Source organism: Lepidochelys olivacea (genome assembly GCF_965140295.1).
Source record: "Lepidochelys olivacea isolate rLepOli2 genome assembly, chromosome: 9".
Lineage (NCBI taxonomy): Eukaryota > Metazoa > Chordata > Testudines > Cheloniidae > Lepidochelys > Lepidochelys olivacea.
The window spans coordinates 49,288,604-49,313,287 of NC_140419.1; the positions used below are offsets into that span (position 1 = coordinate 49,288,604).

At 42.7% G+C, this 24,684-nt stretch overlaps 1 protein-coding gene across 3 annotated transcripts in view; it reads left to right on the top strand.

Annotated features, from left to right (window-relative positions):
- The window catches only part of VPS8 (VPS8 subunit of CORVET complex), a 223,278-nt gene that overhangs the window by 22,574 nt on the left and 176,020 nt on the right, over positions 1–24,684 (top strand). For all 3 annotated transcript variants that reach the window (XM_084638357.1, XM_084638358.1, XM_084638359.1), the window contains exons 7-12: positions 15,769–15,893; positions 18,823–18,909; positions 22,316–22,383; positions 23,367–23,520; positions 23,631–23,690; positions 24,517–24,624. In XM_084638357.1, coding sequence (XP_084494483.1) covers positions 15,769–15,893; positions 18,823–18,909; positions 22,316–22,383; positions 23,367–23,520; positions 23,631–23,690; positions 24,517–24,624 — 602 coding nt within the window. The remainder of the gene's footprint in view (positions 1–15,768; positions 15,894–18,822; positions 18,910–22,315; positions 22,384–23,366; positions 23,521–23,630; positions 23,691–24,516; positions 24,625–24,684) is intronic.

The following is a 24,684-nucleotide window of genomic DNA, read 5'->3' on the forward strand; positions in this document are numbered from 1 at the left end:
GGACTTTATTGATGACATTCCGGGGGGTTAGGGAACCATCAGTTTAAAGCCATAGTCTGATGGACAAATCATCTCCCATACCGCACTACAAGCTGCGCTTGATGTTGCCAACACAGCTGCGAGGTCCACTGCTACAGCAATCATGATGCATTGAGCTTCACGGCTTTCATAGTCGTCGTCGTCTTTTCCTTGCGAGGTTCAGAATACTACAGAAGATCTCCCTTTTGATTGTGAAAAACTATTTGCCAGTAACACCAACGATGTGCTTCACTCCATGAAGGACTCGAGAGCAACATTATAGTCTCTCGGTATCCAAACCCCTGCAAAAGGAAGAGACAATATGAATACCAACCTTATCAACATCCATGCTACCCAGTGTATACTCAACGAAGTCATAGACCATCTGAACAACAACATCTGTGACCAAGATATCAATGTCGCCGCACCAATTCATCACTCCATGTCAACTCACTCCCACTAGTAAGCGAATTTTGAAAATGTGGCCGATAGTATGGAAAACATCATCCATACTTCAGTGCCCATTTTTTTCCCCCCCGCATCCCTTTTCAGGGACCGCTCTCACGAACAACTGCTCCACCAAGAGGTTCATCACCTCCTCCAATTAGGAGTAGTATAGCCAGCGCCTGACCAACACAGAGGAAAAGGGTTCTACTCCCATTACTTTTTAACACAAAAGAAAACTGGGGGATGGCGACCCATTCTTGACCTCAGATGCCTCAATAAATTCGATAAATAAAATTACAAAAAAATAATGGTGACTCTTGCAACCGTAATTCCAGCACTGGAGCAGGGAAATTGGATTTTCAGCCCTCGACCTGCAGGATGCTTATGTTCCTGTGACCATACATCTTGCTCACAGACGTTTTATTCGCTTCGTTCTGGGCTCACAACACTACCAGTACAGGGTCCTACCTTTCGGCCTCTTGACTGCGCCTTGTGTCTTTTCCAAACTCCTCACAGTCATAACAGCTCATCTCAGAAGGCAGAGAATCATAATTTTTACTTATCTCGACAACTGCCTTTTCAAAGCCAGGACCCTCCAAGAAGCCATTCAGTCCACACAATGGACAGTCCAATATTTCCATGCTCTTGGCCTGTGAATGAACTAAGTAAATCTTCATTCACTCCCACCCAACAACTGGAATTCATAGCAGCACATTTTAACTCATGCAAAAGAATAGCATCTCTCCCACTCCACGTTTTTAACACTATCAACCTTTTCATTCCCAAGCTGTGCAACAGTCCACAAGTGGCTGCACAAGCTTGCCTACAATTCCAAGGTCACATGGCCTCTTGCAGTTTTGTAGTCAGGAATGCTTGCCTCTTCATGAGAGGTTTCCAAAGCTGGATTCCACTGTCTACAGACCGAATATCCATGGTCTGAACAAACTTTTATACATACCTCCCAGAGTCTAGGACTCTCTCTCCACTGGTGGACATTGCCTCACAACCTTTGCTACAGGTCCCCTTTCTACAGGACGTCCCATCGGTTGTTTTCACTACAGATGCATCCCTTATGGTATAGGGAGTACACACGCCCCAATACACTACCCAGGGTCTTTGGTCTCCTGCCGAGACATCCCTTCACATCCAATGTCTAGAACGGTGAACAATATGCAATGACTGCCTCCAATTTCTCCTTTCATACAAAACCAACATGTCAGGATAATTACCAACAACATTGCCTACATCTTCTATGTAAACAGGCAAGGGGGTGGGGGCATGATCCCGCTCCCTTTGTACAGAAGCAATGAAACGATGGAATTAGTGTCTCAGACACAATGTCTGAATATCAGCTGCATACTTACCTGGCTCTCTCTCTACCACCACGATGACTACAGCAGAAGATTTCCCATAGACCACGAATGGGAACTAAATGAGGATATAGTACTAGACATATTCCACACATGGGGATACCCAACCACAGACCTTTCTGCAACTGCAGCAAACAAGAAATGCCCAAGATTTTGTTCCAGAGCGGGACTAGGCAAACGCTCCTCGAGGGATGAGTTCATGTTCCCATGGAACACAGACCTAATGTATGCATTTCCCTGATACCACTCATACACAAATTATTGATTAAAAATACGAACACACCAAGCCAGAGTCATAATGATAGCCCCACATGGCCCAGACAGGCATGATACCCTTTCCTTACCAAGATGTCACTTTCCACACCCATCCCACTACCCTCTGCCCAAATCTCTTGTCCCAACAGGGTCTACTACTCCACCCCAATTTAACCATGTTACACCTCAAGGTTTGGCTCCTTCATGGTTCTCTCATGCCGAGTGAACTTGTTTGGAGCAGGTTCAAAATGTACTTCTTCATAACACAACAAATTCTACATGCACCACCTGCCTTTATAACTGGACAAGATTTACACACTGGTGGGCTGTCACAAACACTGCTCCTTTTTTCCATGCCTCTCCCACTAATCCTCAACTATCTATTAGGGAGAGTCCAGATAATTTAATCTCTGAGTCCCATCAAACTCCACTTGGCCGCAATTACAGTGTTCTATGATGCCATTGACGATAGGACTGTCTTTACTCATCCCATTACTAAGTGATTCCTTAAGGGACCCCAAGTCCCTTAAGGAATCACTTAGTAATGGGATGCTACTAGATCGCATGCCCTGGTTCTCATGGGTGACTTTAATTTTCCTGATATCTGCTGGGAGAGCAGTACAGCGGTGTATAGACAATCCAGGAAGTTTTTGGAAAGCGTAGGGGACAATTTCCTGGTGCAAGTGCTAGAGGAGCCAACTGGGGGGAGAGCTTTTCTTGACCTGCTGCTCACAAACCGGGAAGAATTAGTAGGGGAAGCAAAAGTGGATGGGAATCTGGCAGTAACCATGAGTTGGTTGAGTTCAGGATCCTGACACAGGGAAGAAAGGTAAGCAGCAGGATACGGACCCTGGACTTCAGGAAAGCAGACTTCGACTCCCTGAGGGAACTGATGGGTAGGATCCCCTGGGGAACTAACTTGAAGGGGAAAGGAGTCCAGGAGAGCTGGCTGTATTTCAAGGAATCCCTGTTGAGGTTACAGGGACAAACCATCCCCGATGTGTCGAAAGAATAGTAAATATGGCAGGCGACCAGCTTGGCTTAACGGTGAAATCCTAGCAGATCTTAAGCATAAAAAAGAAGCTTACAAGAAGTGGAAGGTTGGACATATGACCAGGGAAGAGTATAAAAATATTGCTCGGGCATGTAGGAATGAAATTAGGAGGGCCAAATCGCACCTGGAGCTGCAGCTAGCGAGAGATGTTAAGAGTAACAAGAAGGGTTTCTTCAGGTATGTTGGCAACAAGAAGAAAGCCAAGGAAAGTGTGGGCCCCTTAATGAATGAGGGAGGCAACCTAGTGACGGAGGATATGGAAAAAGCTAATGTACTCAATGCTTTTTTTGCCTCTGTCTTCACGAACAAGGTCAGCTCCCAGACTGCTGTGCTGGGCATCACAACATGGGGAATAGATGGCCAGCCCTCTGTGGAGAAAGAGGTGGTTAGGGACTATTTAGAAAAACTGGACGTGCACAAGTCCATGGGGCCGGATGAGTTGCATCCGAGAGTGCTAAAGGAACTGGCGGCTGTGATTGCAGAGCCATTGGCCATTATCTTTGAAAACTCGTGGCGAACGGGGGAAGTCCCGGATGACTGGAAAAAGGCTAATGTAGTGCCAATGTTTAAAAAAGGGAAGAAGGAGGATCCTGGGAACTACAGGCCAGTAAGCCTCACTTCAGTCCCTGGAAAAATCATGGAGCAGGTCCTCAAAGAATCAATCCTGAAGCACTTACATGAGAGGAAAGTGATCAGGAACAGTCAGCATGGATTCACCAAGGGAAGGTCATGCCTGACTAATCTAATCGCTTTCTATGATGAGATTACTGGTTCTGTGGATGAAGGGAAAGCAGTGGATGTATTGTATCTTGACTTAAGCAAAGCTTTTGACACGGTCTCCCACAGTATTCTTGTCAGCAAGTTAAGGAAGTATGGGTTGGATGAATGCACTATAAGGTGGGTAGAAAGTTGGCTAGATTGTCGGGCTCAATGGGTAGTGATCAATGGCTCCATGTCTAGTTGGCAGCCAGTGTCAAGTGGAGTGCCCCAGGGATCGGTCCTGGGGCCGGTTTTGTTCAATATCTTCATAAATGATCTGGAGGATGGTGTGGATTGCACTCTCAGCAAATTTGCAGATGATACTAAACTGGGAGGAGTGGTAGATACGCTGGAGGGCAGGGATAGGATACAGAGGGACCTAGACAAATTGGAGGATTGGGCCAAAAGAAATCTGATGAGGTTCAATAAGGATAAGTGCAGGGTCCTGCACTTAGGATGGAAGAACCCAATGCACAGCTACAGACTAGGGACCGAATGGCTCGGCAGCAGTTCTGCGGAAAAGGACCTAGGGGTGACAGTGGACGAGAAGCTGGATATGAGCCAGCAGTGTGCCCTTGTTGCCAAGAAGGCCAATGGCATTTTGGGATGTATAAGTAGGGGCACAGCGAGCAGATCGAGGGACGTGATTGTCCCCTTCTATTTGACATTGGTGAGGCCTCATCTGGAGTACTGTGTCCAGTTTTGGGCCCCACACTACAAGAAGGATGTGGATAAATTGGAGAGAGTCCAGCGAAGGGCAAGAAAAATGATTAGGGGTCTGGAACACATGACTTATGAGGAGAGGCTGAGGGAACTGGGATTGTTTAGTCTGCAGAAGAGAAGAATGAGGGGGGATTTGATAGCTGCTTTCAGCTACCTGAGAGGTAGTTCCAGAGAGGATGGTTCTAGACTATTCTCAGTGGTGGAAGAGGACAGGACAAGGAGTAATGGTCTCAAGTTGCAGTGGGGGAGGTTTGGGTTGGATATTAGGAAAAACTTTTTCACTAGGAGGGTGGTGAAACACTGGAATGCATTGCCTAGGGAGGTGGTGGAATCTCCTTCCTTAGAAGTTTTTAAGGTCAGGCTTGACAAATCCCTGGCTGGGATGATTTAATTGGGTATGGGTCCTGCTTTTGAGCAGGGGGTTGGACTAGATGACCTCCTGAGGTCCCTTCCAACCCTGATATTCTATGATTCCTATACCCACACATCAAACTGCCTAATCGATGTTGGGACCTCCCCCTAGTCTTAACATGCCTAACCCAAAACTATATGAACCATTAGCCACATGTTCCCTCCTACATCTATGAAAACTGCGTTTCTGGTAGCGATTGCCTGTGTGAGACACACAGGCGAAATTGCAGCACTCATGGCAGATCCGTCATGCACCATATTTTTAAGGACAAAGTCACCCTACGCTTACTTCCCGAAATTCCCCAAAGGTGCACGCATTTTTCCATGTCAATGAGCCTATCCATCTCCCTACCTTTTCCAAAACCACATGCAAATTCCTTTGAATCTTAGATGCACACTTTGGACATGCACAGAGATTTGTCCTTCTACTTTGACTGGACTAAAACCTTTAGGCGTTCCAACAGGCTATTCGTCCCCACTGCGGAACGCTCTAAGGGCTCATTTATCTCTAACCACTGACTTTCCAACTGGACCTCGAGTTGCATTTGTCTCTGTTATCAACTACAGAACGTGACTCCTACCTTTATCAGGATTAACTCCACCAGATCCATGGTGGCCTCAGTGGCCTTTCTGCATGATGTCCCCCTTTAAGGACATTTCCAGAGCTGCCATTTGGGCTTTTGAAAATACGTTTGCAAAACATTATGCTGTTACACAGGGACCCATTACCAATATGCTTATGGGCAGAGCTGTTCTATCCACTGCATTCCTTCTAGATCCAAAGTCCCTACCTCCTTGGGAGATACTGCTTTTCAGTCACCTACAGTGGAGCACCTACAGGGACACCCCTAGAAGAAGAAGAGGAGGTTACTCACCTGTGCAGTAACTGACGTTCTTCGAGATGAGTGTCTCTGTGGGTGCTCCGCTCCCCTCCCGCCTCCCCTCTACTTCAGAGCTGGGCGGCCTCCATTGTAGAGAAGGAACTGAGGAGTTCGGCCGTGCATGCGCACTATTAAGACAAGACTGCTATCTGAGGCAGGCTCCCCACACGTGCAGCCAATACGGGTACTGCTGTACAAACCTCCAAACGACGACGTAGGGGTGCACCGACACCTACAGTGGAGCACCCACAGGGCACTCCTTTCGAAGAACATCATCAGTTACTGCACAGTGAGTAACCTCCTCATATGATGTGCTCTATCGTTTGAGCCTGGAGATCCCAGTCATGTACAGGTGTTTGCCTCATTTTCCATTTGAAGAGGGTTTGTCCACATCTCGCATGAGATGTCCTGATGCGATTCAATCTGCACCAGTCTTTCTGATATAAATTTCGGAAAGCATGTAAATCACTCCCAGCTATACTGTGAGTGCTATAGCCATGAATTACACTGTGGGGAACACAAGTAAACTCCCAGTCCTAGACTGTCCAAAGAAATGTGCATCTTTTACTGCCCAGTATTCTCCTGGACAATATGAGCTCATATAAAGTCTGTCATTTCATTAATAGAAAATTATATGCACAAACCTTGTTATCTAAAATCTATGCAAGCACTGGTTTAGATAAAACAATACAACAAGTTTTTTAACTACAGAAAGATAGATTTTTTTTTTAAAGTGATTTCACATAAGGCATAAAAGTCAGAATTGGTTACAAAGTAAATAAAAGGTAAAACACATCTAATTAACTTAACAAGCTAAGTTAATTCAAAGCAAAGGTTTCTCTCTCCATATAGACAGGTTTCAGAGTAACAGCCGTGTTAGTCTGTATTCGCAAAAAGAAAAGGAGTACTTGTGGCACCTTAGAGACTAACCAATTTATTAGAGCATAAGCTTTCGTGAGCTACAGCTCACTTCCTCAGATGCATCTGAGGAAGTGAGCTGTAGCTCACGAAAGCTTATGCTCTAATAAATTGGTTAGTCTCTAAGGTGCCACAAGTACTCCTTTTCTCTCCATATACTTTAGCAGTCTTACTTGCTGAAATCCTTTGTCAGGATCTCTCCCCCAGTTCAGTGTTAATTTCCTTGTCCTTCAGGTAGTGGTAATGCTGTGAGTAGTGATGAAGGGAGAGAGATTTTGGGGCCTCTGCTTTCCTGTCTGATAGCTCTCTTTTCCTTTGAAAATTATCTCCAGCTGAGGATCAGGAGACAGCCAGTCTATGGAGAGGGAACCTCCAGCTGTTCACTGGCAAGATGTAAATTTCTCTCACCCTTTTTCCTGTCAAAGAATGACCACTTAGCCAGGTAATAGTCTATTTGATTTCATTGACACCTGGATGAGGCATCAGTTTGTCTTTTGTTTCTGAGGAACTGGTTTCTGACTGTGTCCCCAGCTTTAGAATATGTCTTAGTAACATCCTACAGTAGAATCTTACAATTTTAGATACAATGTTGCCACACACATTTTGCCAGGACAATAATGATCAGCAAATTGAGTTTTCTAATGATACCTCACAAAGCATACTTTATACAAAATCCATTATAGTTTTGTAAAAAGGGTGAGCATAGGGGTACAGACTGTCGCAGTGTATCCACTTATGTTGGCCCTCTTGGCCACATGACCACACTGGGAGCTCATGTGCAGTTGTTAATGACCCCAAGTTCTTTTCAGTGTCACTACTTTCTAGGGTGCAATCCCCCTTGCTGTAAGTCTCATCAACATTCTCTTACTTGTATGACTTTGCATTTAGCTGTATTGAGAAGTATGTTTAACTGTGCCCACCTTATCAAGTGCTCTGCATCAGTGATTGTTCTTGTATCATGTATCAGCCTTTCCAGTATTTTGCCCATGATCAGGGTCTGGCTTACTGGCCTATAATTACAGGGCTTATCCTGTTTATCCTTTATACATATTGGCACAACCTTGACTTCTCCTAAGTTAATAAAAATTAACCTTACTGGTCTGGAGCACTCCTCAACCAACTCACTTAAAATTCTTGAGTACAGATCATTCATACTTACTGACTTTTAAAAATGTTTAGTAGATTCTATTTTCTAGTGGAAACTAAAGAGCATATTAAAGAGGACATTTCATCATATATATGAATATGTAATCAGCTTTGTTCTGAATACAGAACAGAAATACGTACTATACACTTCTCTTTTCTGCTAAGTAGTTTTGAAAGCTCTTATCTAAAACAATAGTTCTTACCCCCAGTCTGTCAAATCAGTAGGAGAAACTGAAGGAGACTGCTAAGGAGGGATTTTCAAGTACACCTTTACAGAGGTATGGGGATTGCCTTGCATGATCCAGACCAGTTGTCTGTGTGTAGTCAGGTGTCCAGTTTCCAACTGTATTCAGAAGCCAGTACAAGAAATGTCACAGTAGAAAAATCTGTCCATGGGAGGAAGTTTCTTCCTGACTTCTGTCAGTGGCTGAGTTACACCCTGAGGCATGAGGTTTTTTTTATAGCCTTTATAAACATTCATCCTTTGTAATGTAACTGTTCTAATTATTATATATCCAATCTCTTTTGAAAGGTGCAAAGCTCTTGTCCTCTGTGTTGTAGAAGTAAGTTCCACAGGGTAATTTTGCATTGTGTTTAAAAGTAAAAATATTTTTTGTTTTTAAATATGCCCTTAATGTCATTGAGTGACTCCTTGTTCCATTGTGTATCAGTAAATAAAGGCCTGTGTCTCTTTTCTCTATACTCTCTATAGAGTATTTTTCTTAATACTGTCAGTTACCTTTTATTTGTTTCCTCTGAACCGTTCACATCTTCGTTTCTTCTCATATGACTGATATTTTTGTGTGCCTCTGATTGTTGCTTTTCTTTAAACTCTTCTATTTCTGTAACATCTCTTGAAAACTGAACGTATTCAAACAATAGATTTATATGAATATTAGACTGCATGTCTGAGGCTGAAGGGAGTTAATTTGTCTAAGCAGTATGGTGAGTGGATTAGGCATTAGCAGACAGGAGATCGGGACCTAATGTCAGCTCTGCCATAGGCTTCTTGTGTGTGATCTTAGTCTAGTTACTTACCTGTTATGTTTCATACGCCATCTGTAGATGGGTCATTGATATACCTATGTCAGAGAGGTGGTGAGAGGCCTAACTTAAATGTTTGTGAAGTTGTAAGATTAGTCGGAGAGAGTTCAGAATAGAACTTGTGAATCCTGACTCCTAGCCGTGTGCTCGTTCCCTGTACTATGTTTGTGCAGTGCCTAGCACAATGAGCCCCTATTCTGGCCTGGCCTGTAGGCATTTCCATAATAAATGTGATTTGAGAAATAAATAATCCAAGGGGCTGCTTCTGTAAATAAGAGGAAACTTCCTACCAGACTTACTGAAGTCTTTGAGTAGCTTGGTTTAAAAAACAAAACACCACGCCCCCCAATAGATCAGCTAGTCTGGATTTAAAGCAGCACCAAATTTGGGTGAGAAGGTTTTGTGTGTAGCATGGAGGGGGTTTAGGATGTCCCAAGTAAGAGCCCCAGTTAGCTCTGCAGTGGACACATAACCATACAGAAAATACTGTGGGTATGTAGGGGGTTGAATATTATGAGCTCACTAGCAAAATTCATTGACAGAATTATCTGTGTATTTTTATTCTTGCTTCTGTGTGGCTCCTTACTATGGGGGAAGGGAAAGGTCTTTTTTCATAATTGCCTAAAAGACTTAGGAGCACAAGTCCCAGTGAAAGTCAATGGTGCTGATGCTCCTAAATCATGTGGGAAAATCCTACCTGGGGACTTGAAACAAACTTTCAAAAATTTGTGGATTTAAAAAATCCCTCCTGTCATTTACTATGTTGCATAATACATGGTCACAAGATGAAAATCACAAATGTTCTCTTAAATTATTGCTTTTCCATTATACTTCCTCTTTGATTGCTCTGTTCATACTGACTTCATGATTAAGTCTGGCATAGACACTTCTGTAGTAATTCTATATATTTAATTTTTTTCTGCTGTAATATGATTACCAACCACCCTTCTCTCTTTCTCTCATTTATTAAAATTCCCATTCTCCCATTTATTAAATAAACAAAACATTGAGAGTTAACAAAACAAGCTCTACCAGCAGAATTTGGAGGCTCTAGACCCTTCTTTACATTATTTGATAGTATGTCTGTTACTGCTATCTTCACTTTCTTCTGTTGTATTGATTTCTCTCTGACTTTTCTCTTTCTTGACCCTATCCCAATGGACTGAAAAGGAAAAGGTATAGTAATATTGCATTGTGCATGTACGTCGCATGAATGGCTTGTGTCTCCTGCTTTACAGTGTTGTTTTGAATGCTGAAAGGCCAGGTTATCGTATATTGCAGTTGAGGGTGTATGAGCTGGGCAGTGAAGGAGGCAGGGTTCTCTCTTGCTGGCTGTTGCAGCTTACTGTATTAGCAATCTTATTTTTGAGGGTCTGACTCTTTTTTTCTTTTTTGTTTTTATTTGTTCTTTTCGTGGATCTGGCCTCCAAGAACAGTAAAAGAGGAGACAAGCATATGTGCTGTTTGTGGCTCTCCACTGCAGGCCACCTTTGGCTACTTTTCCAGGAGCCAGGCAAAACAGAGTACTTCTACAAGGCCTAGGTCTGACTCCCCCTGCAAGCAGATAGCGATGGCATTTTATTGGCGAAGTCTGGTTCCTCCTTCTGTCATGGGATAGGAGCTCCATAAGCCCTTCACAGGGGAAGAAAACCTAGAACCCCCCCACAAGCGAACAGTTCTTCAAGTGCTTGCTCATGTCTGTTCTATTCTAGGTGTGTGTGCACTCAAAGGATCAGACCATTGGAGATTTTTGCCCTAGCAGTATCAGTAGGGTCAGCTGTGGCGCCCTCTTAAGTGCCACGCTCATGCGTCAGTATATTAGGTGCCGCTGGCCCTATTTCCTCTCAGTTCCTTTTTGCTGACCATGGTGGCTAGTTGGAGTGTCTTTCCCTTATTTCACAAGGGCTAATGGTTGTTCTACATCGGTCTTTGAACCTTAAGGCCTTGTGAATAGTTTGTTTACAGTAGTTAGTTAGTAAGACACAATCTAGACCGGTAGTTAGGGTGCTGGTTCACATCCGACCATTCCTGGATTGATGGTTGAGCCCTGAATCAGTGTTGGAGGGAGTTCCTTTTGTGGCTCAATCCCTGTCGTTGACTCTGGTTTCTGATGCCTTGGTCGGGGAGCCCACCTGGATGAGCTCTGCATGCAAGGCCGCTGGTTGCAGGACAATCTGTCCCTCCACATGAATGTCAGGGAGCTCAAAGCGGTTTGCCTGGCCTGCCAGGCTTTCCTGCCCCAAGTGAAGAGCAAGGTGGTGCAGGACCTGACAGACAATACCACAGCAATGTATTGCATCAACAGGCAGGGCAGTCAGGTCATCGGCCCTTTGCCAAGAAGCACTCCACCTTTGGGACTTCTGTGTGCAGCATGCCATCCATCTGGTAGCCGCGCATCTACCTGGGGCCAGGAACATATTATCAGATTGCCTCACCAGGACCTTCTGAACTCACCACGAGTAGTTGTTCCACCCAGAGGCGGTCCGTATGTTCTTCCAGAGGTGGGGGGACTCCACAGGTGGGACCTCTTCGCATCCTGTCAGAACAGGAAATGCCATGTGTTCTGCTCATTCCGGGGATTGGACAGGGGCTCCCTGTTGGGCGCCTTTCTGCTGCCATGGTCGGGGGCTCTGATGTACGCCTTCCCACTGGTGCCGCTAATCCACAAGATCCTTATGGAGATCAAACAGGACAAGGTGAAGGTGATTCTGATAGCCCCTGTGTGGCCTCGGCAGCACTGGTTTGGCACACTGATGGACCTTTCGGTAGCTGCTCCGCTGCAGTTGCCTCTCTGGCCAGACCTGCTGTCCCAGAACCATGGCAGTCTTCTGCATCCGAACCTGGTGGCACCGCACTTGACAGCATGGCTTCTGCATGGCTAAATGTGTAAGAACAGGAATGCTCAGCCTAGGTCAACAGGTCTTGTTGGGTAGCAGAAAGCCCTCCACCACAGCAACCTACTTGGCCAAGTGGAAGAGGTTCACATGCTGAGCCTGAGTCCGGGGTATCCGGGCTGAGCAGGCCTCACTGTGGGCCATCCTGGACCATCTTCTGAATCTCAAGCTCCAAGGGTTATCCTTGTCATCGATCAAAGTCCACTTGGCCACTATTTCGGTCTTCACCCTCTGCTCCAGGGCAGGTCGGTCTTCGCTCATCACGTGGGCCTCACCAAAGGCTCTTAAGCAAAATAAGTAGTCATGGATAAGAGGAAAGGGTCTGTCATGGATTGGTAACTGGTTAAAAGATATGAAACAAAGGGTAGGAATAAATGGTCAGCTCTCAGAATGGAGAGAGTAAATAGTGGTGTCCCCCCGGGATCTGTACTGGGCCCAGTCTTATTTAACATATTCATAAACGATCTGGAAAAAGGGGTAAACAGTGAGGTGGCAAAATTTGCAGATGATACAAAACTACTCAAGTTAGTTAAGTCCCAGAAAAGCTACAAAAAGATCTCACAAATCTGGGTGACTGGGCAACAAAATGGCAGATGAAATTTAATGTTGATAAATGCAAAGTAATGCACATTGGAAAACATAATCCTAACTATATATATATATATATAATGATGGGGTCTAAATTCGCTGTTACCACTCAAGAAGTACCACTTGGAGTCATTGTGGATAGTTCTCTGAAACCATCCACTCCAATGTGCAGCGGCAGTCAAGAAAGTGAACAGAATGTTGGGAATCATCAAGAAAGGGATAGATAAGAGGCAATGTGATATTTTCTTTCTATATAAATCTATGGTATGCCCACGCCTCGAATACTGTGTGCAGATGTGGTCGCACCATCTCCAAAAAGATATATTGGAATTCGAAAAGGTTCAGAAAAGGGCAACAAAAATGATTAGGGGTATGGAACGGCCTTCGTATGAGGAGAGATTAATAAGACTGGGACTTTTCAGCTTGGAAAAGAGGCAACTAAGGGGGGGTATGATAGAAATCTATAAAATCATGAGTGGCATAGAGAAAGTAAATAAGGAAGTGTTGTTTATTCCTTCTCATAATACAAGAACAAGGGGCCACTAAATTAAATTAATAGGTAGCAGGTTTAAAACAAACACAAGAAAGTATTTTTTCATGCAACACACTATCAACCTGTAGAACTCGTTGCCAGAGGGTATTGCGAAGGCCAATACTATAATGGGGTTCAAAAGGGAGCTAGATAGGTCCATCAATGGCTATCTTCCAAGAATCTATTAGCCAGGATGGGCAGGAATGGTGTTCCTAGCCTCTGTTTGCCATAAACTGGGATTGGGTGACAGGGCATGGATCACTTGATGATAATCTGTCTGTTCATTGTCTTTGGGGCACCTGCCATTGGCCACTGTCAGAAGACAGGATACTGGGCTTGATGGACCTTTGGTCTGACCAAGTATGGCCGTTCTTATGATGGTCCAGTTTTTGAAAGGTCTGGAACATCTATACTCACACATTAGAGATCCCGTCCCTCCATGGGACCTGAATCTCGTACTGTTGCGGCTCATGTGTCCTCCCTTTGAGCCTCTCGGTTCCTGCTCCCTTCTCCTTCTCTCCTGGAAAGTCTTTCCTGGTTTCAATATCGTCCACTCGTAGGGTCTCCGAGATCAGGTTGCTTACTTCAGAGCCGCCCTATACGTTATTCTACAAGGACACTGTCCAGCTGTGGCTGCATCTAGAATTCCTGTCCAAGGTAGTTTCACAGTTTCATACCAACCAAGACACATACTTACTGGTCTGCTTTTCAAAACCTTGTAAATTGGAAGAGGAGTTCAGATTGCGCGCTCTGGATGTCAGGCGGGCACTTGCACTGTGGGGCTAAAAATAATATTCAGATGTAACTCAGCATAGTTCTTCTAAATTAATGGTGTAAAGCTAGCTAATAAGACACATTTTATAGCTAGATTGGTAAAGAGCTACTTGTGGAAGACTTCAGTTGGTGATGCATTGTTGAATGTTATTGTTGAAAATACCATGCTAATATTACTTACAAAAGTGAATTGTTAAAGGGGCAATCCAGTGTGTGTGTAAATTCAGAATGAACAGGATTGGTAATAAAAATAGGTTGCTCTTTTATAGACTCATAGACTTTAATGTCAGAGAGACCATTATGATCATCTAGTCTGACCTGCTGCATTGGTTTCTCTTGTTAGCAGGAAAACTGCAGCCTCCATATAGTAAAGGGTTTTTTTGTTAACTTTTTGGGAAGCTATAATATTAACGTCAAAAAAGACATGAGACAACTTACAAAACAAGTTTTAAAAAAAAATTATAGAGGTTGCAATTTTCCTCCTAACTGGCAGGTTGTAAGTAAAATTTAAAGTAGGAAGGAACTGATTGTGTTTTGAGCTGATAGGAAGAAAACAACACCTTTCGTATTTCAGACTTCAACTTCAGGAGGAATTGCGCTTATTTGAACATGTGGCAAATGTTTTCAGACAAATGTATTGTTTCAGGTTGGGCTTTATTAACTTCCTTGTTAAATGGTGTCCAGAAATTTCCGGTAAAGAAAGCTGTCTTACCTCCTCACTAGAATCCTCCTTTTTGGTAAGAGAGCAGTCTGTACTGGGAAGGATGCCATTGCTCAAGGAGGCAGGACACAAGTTCCTTTATTTTCACTTCTTCCCCCACCTGTTAGTAAAAAGTAAAAGCAGTTTATTAAAAAAATCAGCTCCAACAGCAACCACGAAAGAATAATTGAAAGGACATTAAATATTTGCCTGTATTTCCAAAAATCATCAGAATTGTTTTTCTTCTGATGTAGTTTTCAAAAACCCCCACCAAATACTGTGTTCTTATTAAAATAGTCTACTAAGTCAAGCAAATACAAAGTGTTTTTCCTTCTCTTTTCTGGTTAAGGGCTTGGCTACACTTGTGAGTTACAATAAAGGAATCGCGGGCGCACTAGCTCGCTATCTGTCCACACTGGCAAGGCACGTAGAGTGCTCAGACTCCATGGCTACAGCGCTGCTGGTACTCCACCTCGGCGAGTGGAATAAAGTTTGTTGTGCCCTCGCTGAGGTGCCGCGGCACCAATGTGAGCGAGGTGTTGCTTTACTGCACTCTGATCAGCCTCCAGAAACGTCCCATAATCCCCTTAAATCAAGTGGCTACTCTTGTCATTGTTTGGAATCGGCTGTAGGAATGCGGAAATGCCCTTTGAAAGCTCCGTTTCTGACAGCCGGCTGCTTATCTGCTCCAAGACAAAGCAACCATTAGTGTGGAATGCTGTGAGAGAGAGAGAGAGAGAGAGAGAGAGGTGGGGGAGGTAAGAGGGGTCTGCTGCTGTCTGAACTTACAAGACAGCATGCTGATATGCTCTCAGCCCCCCACATACCCACTCTCTCTCCCCCCACATACACACAACACACTCCGTCACACTCCACCCCATCCCCCCCATTTGAAAAGCACATTGCAGCCACTTGCATGCTGGGATAGCTGCTCATAATGCACCGCTGCAAGTGCCGCACATGTGGCCACGCCAGTGCGCTTGAAGCTGTCAGTGTGGACTGACTGCAGTGCTTTCCCTACTGCGCTCTACGAGGGCTGGTTTAACTCAAAGTGCTCTACATCTGCAAGTGTAGCCATGCCCTTTAGACCCTGCTCTTAAATTCTTGTACTTGTACTTAACTTTAAGCATGTGAGCAGTACTCATACTCCAAGTGAAGCATGTGCATAAGTATTTGTAGGACTGAGGCCTTAATTTTAATAGTTATACCTTGTATTTTATCACTGTTTTCTTACTAATATTACTTCTTGTTTAGATCCAAACCAGGCTCTTCGGCTTTGTCTGGGCAGCACTGCTGTTGGGGCCCAGTACGGGGCTATCTCAGCTCTGAGTATCAACAATGACTGTTCAAGACTACTGTGTGGCTTTGCAAAAGGACAGGTAATTGACATTTAATAGGAGTAGGAATGTTGGGGAATAAGAAGGTTAGGGAATGATTGTTTGAAGGATAACAGTTTCTCTTGGTGCAGCGTGCTTGTCTACCAACATCTACCAACATCTCTTCCTAGGGAGCTAGTTGATTTGGGTTTAAGCCTTTCCTGTTTGATCTGAGTGTTATCTAGGAACTATATGCTCCACTTAATCCTGAATTATTTTGAGAGCTCGGATTAATTTGAGTAACTCACATATGAATCTTTCCCCAAAGTTTGGGGCTGCTCAGTGTTATGGTTTTATGTATTATAATGAAGCAGTAGGTCCAAAGTTTGACATGCTTTGGGGAAAGAGGGCTCTGATTTAGTGTTGCAGTTTGCACCTATCTCTGGTCCTAAAGAAAGACAAATATTATGCATAGTTATAAAGTCAAAATTCCAAGGAGATAAAATGTTGTATGTAATGTTGTAGCCATGTTGTTCCCAGGATATATGAGAGAGAGAAGGTGGGTTAAGTAATATATTTTATTAGACCAACTTCTGTTGGTGAGAGAGATGAGAAAGCTCATCTCTCGCCAACAGAAGTTGGTCCAATAAAGATATTACGTCACCCACCTTGTCTCTCAAGGAGATAAATTTCATATCAGAATAATATTTTAAGATTAAGAGTCTCTGCAACCTTTTCCATAACCTCAACGTGCGTGTCCTTTCTTCATTTATCTTCATCTCCTTTTGTGCCTTTTTTCCACCAGATACCTTTCTCTCTTCTTTCATAACAATGAAAAATATCTGCCTCCTGTAATAGTATCCCTACTCTGTTGTCTTATTTTCTTCATTTCATTTCATCATTATTCTCTCCTTGGGTTGTGATGGGGAGTGGAAGGGAGGAAGCAGGGTGATGGGTATTAACTTGGGATGTTGTAAAGTAAATACAAATACATTTGTTTCTGTATACACTTTGATTAGCAGTGGCTGAGATGCCTGCTTTTCAAGCCAATTTCAGTAAGTAAAAATTGGAGACCAGAGTTTCTTACACGCTAGGAAGATGCTTGAACATGTTTTTTCCCCCACGAAGTCATGTTCTAGTGAGTTTTTATATAATACCCTGAAGTGGGGAAACTTGAACATTGCCTCTGTGTGCCCCTCTCATCTTTCTGATCTATATAAGGCTTGCGCAAAACTGAGGGTAACAATATGGAACTAAATCTTTTGTTTTGTTGGTCTCAGCACACATCACCCACACTTTTAATATTTTTTAAACTCTTACTTGCAAATAAAAGTTGTTCTATAAAAATAAAGCATAAAAGTATATAAAAGTTGTGTTAAGAATTTTAGCTTTCTAGATGTGTTAGAACTCTTAGATGTAGTAATGGTGAAGTTCTGTAGCAGCATTATAGCTAGAGTAACAGGGAAATCTAGTTAGTTGCCTGAGCATTTCCTGTTTCAGACCATGATTTCAGTTGCTCAAGCTCCATAACGTTCTGATCTTTCATGCTGAAATTTTCTCTGATCACTACTGGAAGGTTAGTGGTGTGTGTGTGTGTGTGTTTGGGTTTTTAAATTTAAAGTTTGAGTAAAAACTATTCAATTAGAGAACGAGAGAAAAATAATTTCTCAATTTTTTTTAAAAAACACCATTTAAAAATATTTCCTTTGTCACAATAGCTAAAGACAGAAAATTGAAATGTAGCAAGGAGGTGGTTAGTAAAGGGATGCAATACCTTTTGATAGTTTGGTGGAAACTGGTTTTAATTAGGCTGTTATGAATCTATGAAAATAGCACTTTGCATCTGGGTGTTCAGTTTTGAATTTTTTTAAACATTTTTTTTATGTACAGTCAGAGGAGGTAAGCTTATGGGACATGCACACTGGAGCATTGCTGCATCCTTGTGATATTCTAGGATATGCATAGGATTCCATAGGGTGCCATTTTGTTTGTGCTGCTGAAAACTTTGTGCACCCAATGCATAAAGGTTTCAATGAGTCAGTGAGACAAGTCTGAGGAGAACTCTCACTTTAAGTGTGGAAAAGCCAATGCCCTGTTGATCCTCTAGCCAAACAGTTCCAGGTCATGGAATCTCTAAAATAATAACAATAAAATTTTACATTAAGACCATATGGTAAAGCACTCAGAAGCTGGGATACATGGAAGTTTTATTGAAGTACACTCAGCCTTAATTCTTCCCTCTTGTGTGCATGCTTTTACAAAGCAGTCTTTAATTACTGGTGGCAAGCCCAAGACTGTGGAACATGATTCCAAAGAATCTAAACCTCACCACACTTCTTTGACTTTACCTTCCAAATAAAATACATACAGTGCAGCATGCAGATATAAAATAAAATTTAACATGCAGTTTTCCTTGAGTGGACAGAGATGAGATTAGAAATTTTTTTTTTGTCAGATGCTAACATGTCACATGCAATGCTGTAGAGTGATCAAATATCCTGGTGATAGGCATGGTATAAGAATCTGAAGAGAATGGAATGATTTATGGTCAACAGGTCTGACCTATCCAGAGCAGTGATCAGTAGTAGATGTTACACATAGATCTCTAATGTTATAGGAGAAATTGTATGAACTGTTGCACTATTTTAAAAATGGTATATTGTAGATAATTAGAGTGTATTATAATTATCCATTCAATTTGATATCATATAAGGTGACAAGAGGTAGGTTTTGCTGGAAATTGAGAGCTTCTGTGGATTTTTTTTTTTTCCAGGCTGTGCATGGACAAGCAAGATAAAGTGTGCATCAAATCAAATTTAGAAATAAGTTATCAGATCCCCTTCATAAAATGAAAATCTAAGATTGGAAATTTCTTGGGAACTGAGAAACTTGTTAATTTATTGATGCTCAGGGAGGCATGGAGAACATCTTGTTTTAGTTTGCACTCTTGATAACAAAAGCCTGTATTGAAGAAAATTAACTTTGTTTGCAGATTACCATGTGGGATCTGGCTAGTGGGAAACTTTTAAGATCAATAACAGATGCTCATCCCCCAGGAACAGCAATTTTACACATCAAGGTAATAAGCATTCAGTATTCTTATTATATAGTTCCCTAATAATCCCAGTAGTAATAGACTATATGTCTTGATGCAGGTAGATCTCAAAGTGGCTTTACAAAGGAGATGATCTCAAAATGCTTTAAAAGGTATACTGATGAAAAGCATTATATAAGAGCCAATACCATTTTATCTAGAGCTTTGTAAAATGGATGCAGATTTTCTTTTTATTTTCTTTTAATTATCTTAGAGTTTTTTCAAGATGAAAAGCAGTAATTAGAAAGTGACATCTACTCCATTGTTAAGATTGCAGCTGAGTTTCTCTTAAAACTTTGCTCCTGTTCCCTCCAAAATCTGCAGATAAGGGTCTAGTAGCCTCAAAATTGATAGGTTAGATCTGGGACTGAGGTAGAATTTCCTCCCAAATTTGAAGTGATGCATCCTAATGAGAGTCCAAAAGTTCTTTGGTTTGTTTTTGCAATCTTGGGCGGGGAGTGGGACTGACAGAGAGAGAAACTTTGGTTTATCAGATTCATCTTGCAAGAACAGCAGATTAGCTGACTAAATCTAACTTAGAAGTTAAAGCTTTAATTAGCAAAGCAAGGTAGGTATGTTACTGACATGCCCTCACTACTTCTGCCTCCTTCTCCTTGGTGGTGCACATAAAGAGCAAGAACCAAAGCACAAGAAGTGCATGCAAGAAGCTAAAGGAGTCTCTTTGGAAGACAGTGCTGATGGGGCTCTGTCCTAATTGTTCCTTGCTGACAAACGAAATGGTCCTAAGTTTAGCAAACAGCCTGGAGACTCTGTTTTCCCAGATGAGCCACCACCCTACCCCTCAGGTGCTTAAAAGTAGGAAACTAAGAATAGGGTGCAAGCCAGGAGGAAGCATCTTCAATGAGATCTTCATGGATAAGACCAGTATTCCCTTCAGTCCCAGACTCGATAAAACCCGGAATTCCCGTTCTCTGCCTTTGGGAAAAGATCAGGTATTCTTCTTTAAGTAATAGCCCTATGGGTGCTCCATTTCAGGTATTGATGCTCCCACATGCTTTTGCTGGAGATTTTTGGCAGCAGTTCCTATTTTGTTCTGCACGTGCACTGTATCTCTACTTGTGCCCCAACTTGGGATATATAGAGGTTGCAATGAACAAACTACCCTCAGTTTCTTCTCCACTACCTATGTCCTGAGATGGAAAATTTCAGTTGTGCCAAGTAATATAGCTAGTTACCTGTTTCTTCTTAGTTTCTTAATCTTTAGTTAAACTAGTCTGTTAGGACTAGGTAATCAGTTTTTATTTAAATAGTTCTAGTTTAGTTTTATTTTGAGCTGATTTTAGGTGCTTTTTAGGGTCCCTCCCCTTCCCTGAAGGAGCTTTTTTCCCCTTTGGGGTATGCCTAAATCCCTAGGATTTACGAGTTGCCTCACTTGCCAGGAGTCCATCTGAGTTATTGATGGCCACTTGCACCATATTTACTGCTTGGTGAATACTTGTGTAGCAGCCAAGTGCAAGATTTGCTCAAGATTCAAAAGTTATTCCAGGAAAAACAGAGCTAAAGCTTCATCTCCTTACGATGGAACTTTCCCTCCAACCTGCACCAGGCCTGATAACTGTCTTCAAGTGACCACAGCTCCCTGTCAGCATCCAAGTGAGAATCTAGCAGTATTATTTGTTCCCACGTGAAGGACAATCAGTGGATTCTTTCTGCTCCCATTAGGATCTTCTTCAGCCTAAGATCCACATACTGTATCTTAGCTCCTGGCAGACAGCACACTCTTCTGTTCTCTGGATCAGCTCTAGTAACAGGCCTGTCTGCCCTTCTTAGTAGGGAGTCACCAGTCACATAGACCTACCTCTTCCTGGTGTTGGTGTGATTGGCCTTCCTCCTGTTCTTTCTGGCTGCAAGTCCCCTTGTCTTTTGTTCTCCCTTGCAATCTTCTGCAAGTCATTCTGTATCCTCTTGGGGCTCTGAACTCTGGCTATCTCCATTGTCTCTTCCCCTCTTCTTGTAGGACTAGCCACTCTTCTCTTCTTCCTTGTCCTCCTCCTATCTGTTACTGCCTGCTGTGCCCCTTCATTTTCCAACTCGGCAAACATGTTCCTGAACTCTTTCTTCTTCACTCTGATCTTTTTCCTCTGCCTGGTTCTCATAGTCACATGCTTCCACTGGCCACTTTCCTCACCCAGCAGTCTACCCTCACAGTTGTCTAGTCCAGCTTGCATCTCTGAGTCTTGCCTTCCCTCCATCATTTGCTTGAATCCCCTTTGAAATGCAACCATAGTTTTCACCTGCTTCTCCAAACCTTGGATCGTACCTTCCATCAGCTCTACCAGACGGCACTTCATACAAACTAAGTTTTTGTCAGGTACCCATTCCAGGATAATGTACATCCTGCAGCTTCCACATCTGGTCATCTTCATTGTCTCTTCCATCCCTTGTGTCACTACCGCTGCTGCTTTTGTATCTGTCATAGCCTAAGCTTCTGACGAGGACAAAACAAAATAACCAAACCTCTCCTCCCCCAAACTCCACTCAGAAACTCCCCCTAACATCCCCTGTTTTCGTCTGTATGCCACTGGCTGGCTCCTTCACTGCCTTTATATGCCCCCAATCAGGGAAGTCCTGCCCTCTAATCAGGTCTCCACTTCTCTCACAGCACTGCCCCCTATCAGCCTCTGCAAATTGAAAAAAGAAAAAACACACACACACACTCACTCATTGCCCATAAGGAACAGGGGCTTGCCTCCTTGCTTCTCCTCTAACAGAACTCCCACTCAAACTCCCCTGTCCCAAGATCCTCAACTTTATCTCTGTGACAGAGCGTTTTCCTTCCATTCCTTAGTCACATTAAAATGACTAGTAATATATTTGATTAGTAATCTTACCATGCTCACGATCAGAGACAACAGAATCTAGCTGGTCTGCAACATTCAGACCTCTCCCCAGTGACTGGTAACATAGGACTTAAAAAAACAAAAACAAAACAAAAAAAACCTACTAAGGATGTTTCCTCTATCTGGAACCTAGACATACTGAAACTTTAGTGTTTTCTCCCTCAGTGTTTCTCTTGGAAGAAAGGAATCAAAGGGTAGGTGCTTAATAAACTTCCGATACCCGTATTGGGGGTTTTCAGTCATCCTGGACTGGAATCAGTTTTAGGTGGTGGGAAGAAGCACTGTCAGTTTCCCAAAACACCGCTTCCATTACCAGAATGGGATACCTTTGGGGAGTCCTTCACCTCCCCTGCAGGTTGAAATTTAGGTAGATAATGAATCATTTTACAGATACCAGGTTGGGGCAGAAGCACTATCAACTCCCCCCACATCTTTGGCACTGCAATAGAAGGCCAATGTGCTGTCATCGGGTTTGACTTTTTTAAATTTAAAATTGAGACAGAAAAGGTATAATCTAATTCTCTGTTCAGTTTACAGATGACCCAACGCTTGCAATTTGCAATGACAGTGGAGGCTCCGTGTTTGAGCTGTCATTTAAGTAAGAGAATAACTATGTTTTGTGGGAAAGTGACAGTAGAGAGGAGTATTAATTCTGAATCAAAGTTTTTAGAGCTAAAAAAGGATTTGAACTAATAGGGTATCTTCCAAATGGTGAGAAACTCATAGATCAGGACCTTAATAAAATAAAATCAAATAAAGGTACAAAGTTTTATTTCAAAGCCTACAGCAGAAGTAGCATAGAATCTTTCTCTGCCTAAATCATTAAGCAATGTATAAGATCTCCACACCCACAGCACAGGTGTATGTAGAAGACCACATTTGGGGATCACAAGGAGAGAGTATTCATCCTAATGTAGCACAGTTCAACAGATTCCTCCCTACCTTGGACCATATGTTGGAACTAAGATTTGGCCTTACAACTGCAGTAAAATATGCAATTTGATCAAATTTGGATATATTTAGATGGGCGTGAAAAAGGAACTAGAGCAGATTGGTGACTGCAGCTATGGGGAAAATTACCATTCCCTTAGAAGCTCCTAATCCCATACTCCTGCAGCTGCCCCAAAGTTGCTCCCTCTCTCTCAGCCTGCAGTGCAGCTTTTAATCTTCAGGCCCAGTTCTCCCAACTCTTTCATTGGCAATAGCTGCAAGGTAGTTCTCGGCAGCTTTCTTCCTTTGTGTATAACTTGTGTTATATGCAGCTGTGGGCAGAGACAGGAGTATGGGATTAGGGCCTGACAAATTACAATGGGTGGGGTAGTGCTAACTCTTGGTAATGGGCCAGGAGCTGCTAAAATGCTCTTAAAACAGAATCCCAGTCACTCATCCTGTCCGTGTCTGTGATATGCCTTGAAATGCCATAAAAGCAGTATCCCTAACTCTTACCAGGCATTGTGAAAAGATCTTTTTTTTTGAGTAGTTATCTGAGATCATGTTTTGAATTTTTTTTTTTTAAAGTGTTGGGCAGGCCCATTCTTGGCACTGGACAGGTATTCATCAAGTTGATTGCTTTGTTTTCAGGAGAGTTATGGGTGTGAGAACATGTGAGTCTCGATGTCTGTTCAGTGGTTCCAAGGGAGAAGTTTGCTGTATTGAGCCCTTACATGCAAAGACTGAATTGAGAGATCATCCTATCACCCAGTACTCACTACTGGCAATGGCTTCCCTAACTAAGGTATTCTGCCTCTCTCATAATCTATCTGTGCTAAATTAAAATGAAAGATATTGAAAAATATAGACAAATTATTTTTGTAACTTTTATTTTATTTTATTTTTTGGCTAAAGATTCTAGTCATTGGCTTGAAACCATCTTTGAAGGTGTGGATGACTTTTCCCTATGGTCGTGTGAGTAAGAACAAGTAGCTTCTTTTTGGATTAAGGTCACAGACAACTCTTATGGTGAAGTTCACTCTTAGATCTTTGTATGAGGGAGTTATGGCAGAGGAGACTATGGACCTGATTCATACCAGGACCGGGACTGAGATGGGAGGCAGTGTTTCTGAAGGCTGCATCAGATGCAGTAACTTCTATGGGCGGCTCCTGCAAGCAGGGATAGCGGAGGTATAGGAATGCCTCGGCCATGCCTCCCTGAGGTAGTGGCTCCCATGGCATGGGGCATAAAGATGATTATGACCTGTAGTTGACACCATAAGGGGGAAGAACTCAGTCTTTTTTAAAATCAGTTTAATGAGACCACAGGCAATCAAATATCTTAACCATAATCCTATCGTTATTACAAGGTGTCCCTACAGGGCAGAGTTAGTGCCCTAACTGTACATTTTCATACCTTAACACGTTTGGAGCTCAATCATAGAATTCTTAGTTTTGGAATAAATACAACTTGCCTGTAACATACTTTACTATAAATTACTATGTCCTCTCAGTCTTAACTCCTTTTTAACATAATTTTTTACTGGTAATTTGTACACAGTGCATGAGAATGCCGTGTTTCTCTGTGGACAATGTTGCAGAGAAAATACGATCTTTTTGGTGTCAAAAGTTTGCTTTTCCTGACTTTCTAAATGGATTCTCAAGTGCTGGAGCAGACAGAGACCACTGGCATCAAGAGTTCCATCTGACCTGTTCGTATATCGCACTGAAATCAGAGTGAGTGTTAGCCTAATTCTGTGTACACAGTATTATAAAGAGGCTGTTCTGTCTCTCTTTTTAGATGGATCCCTCTAGTGTGCCACTGCTGGCGTGGCATTTTGTTGCTGCACAGAACTCTGTGAACCCCATGCTTGCCTTCTGTCGAGGAGATGTTGTTCATTTTCTTTTGGTAAGTCTGAATTGCTTGTTGCCTACTGTCTTCTAGATAATTACCTCTAAAACACTGGGA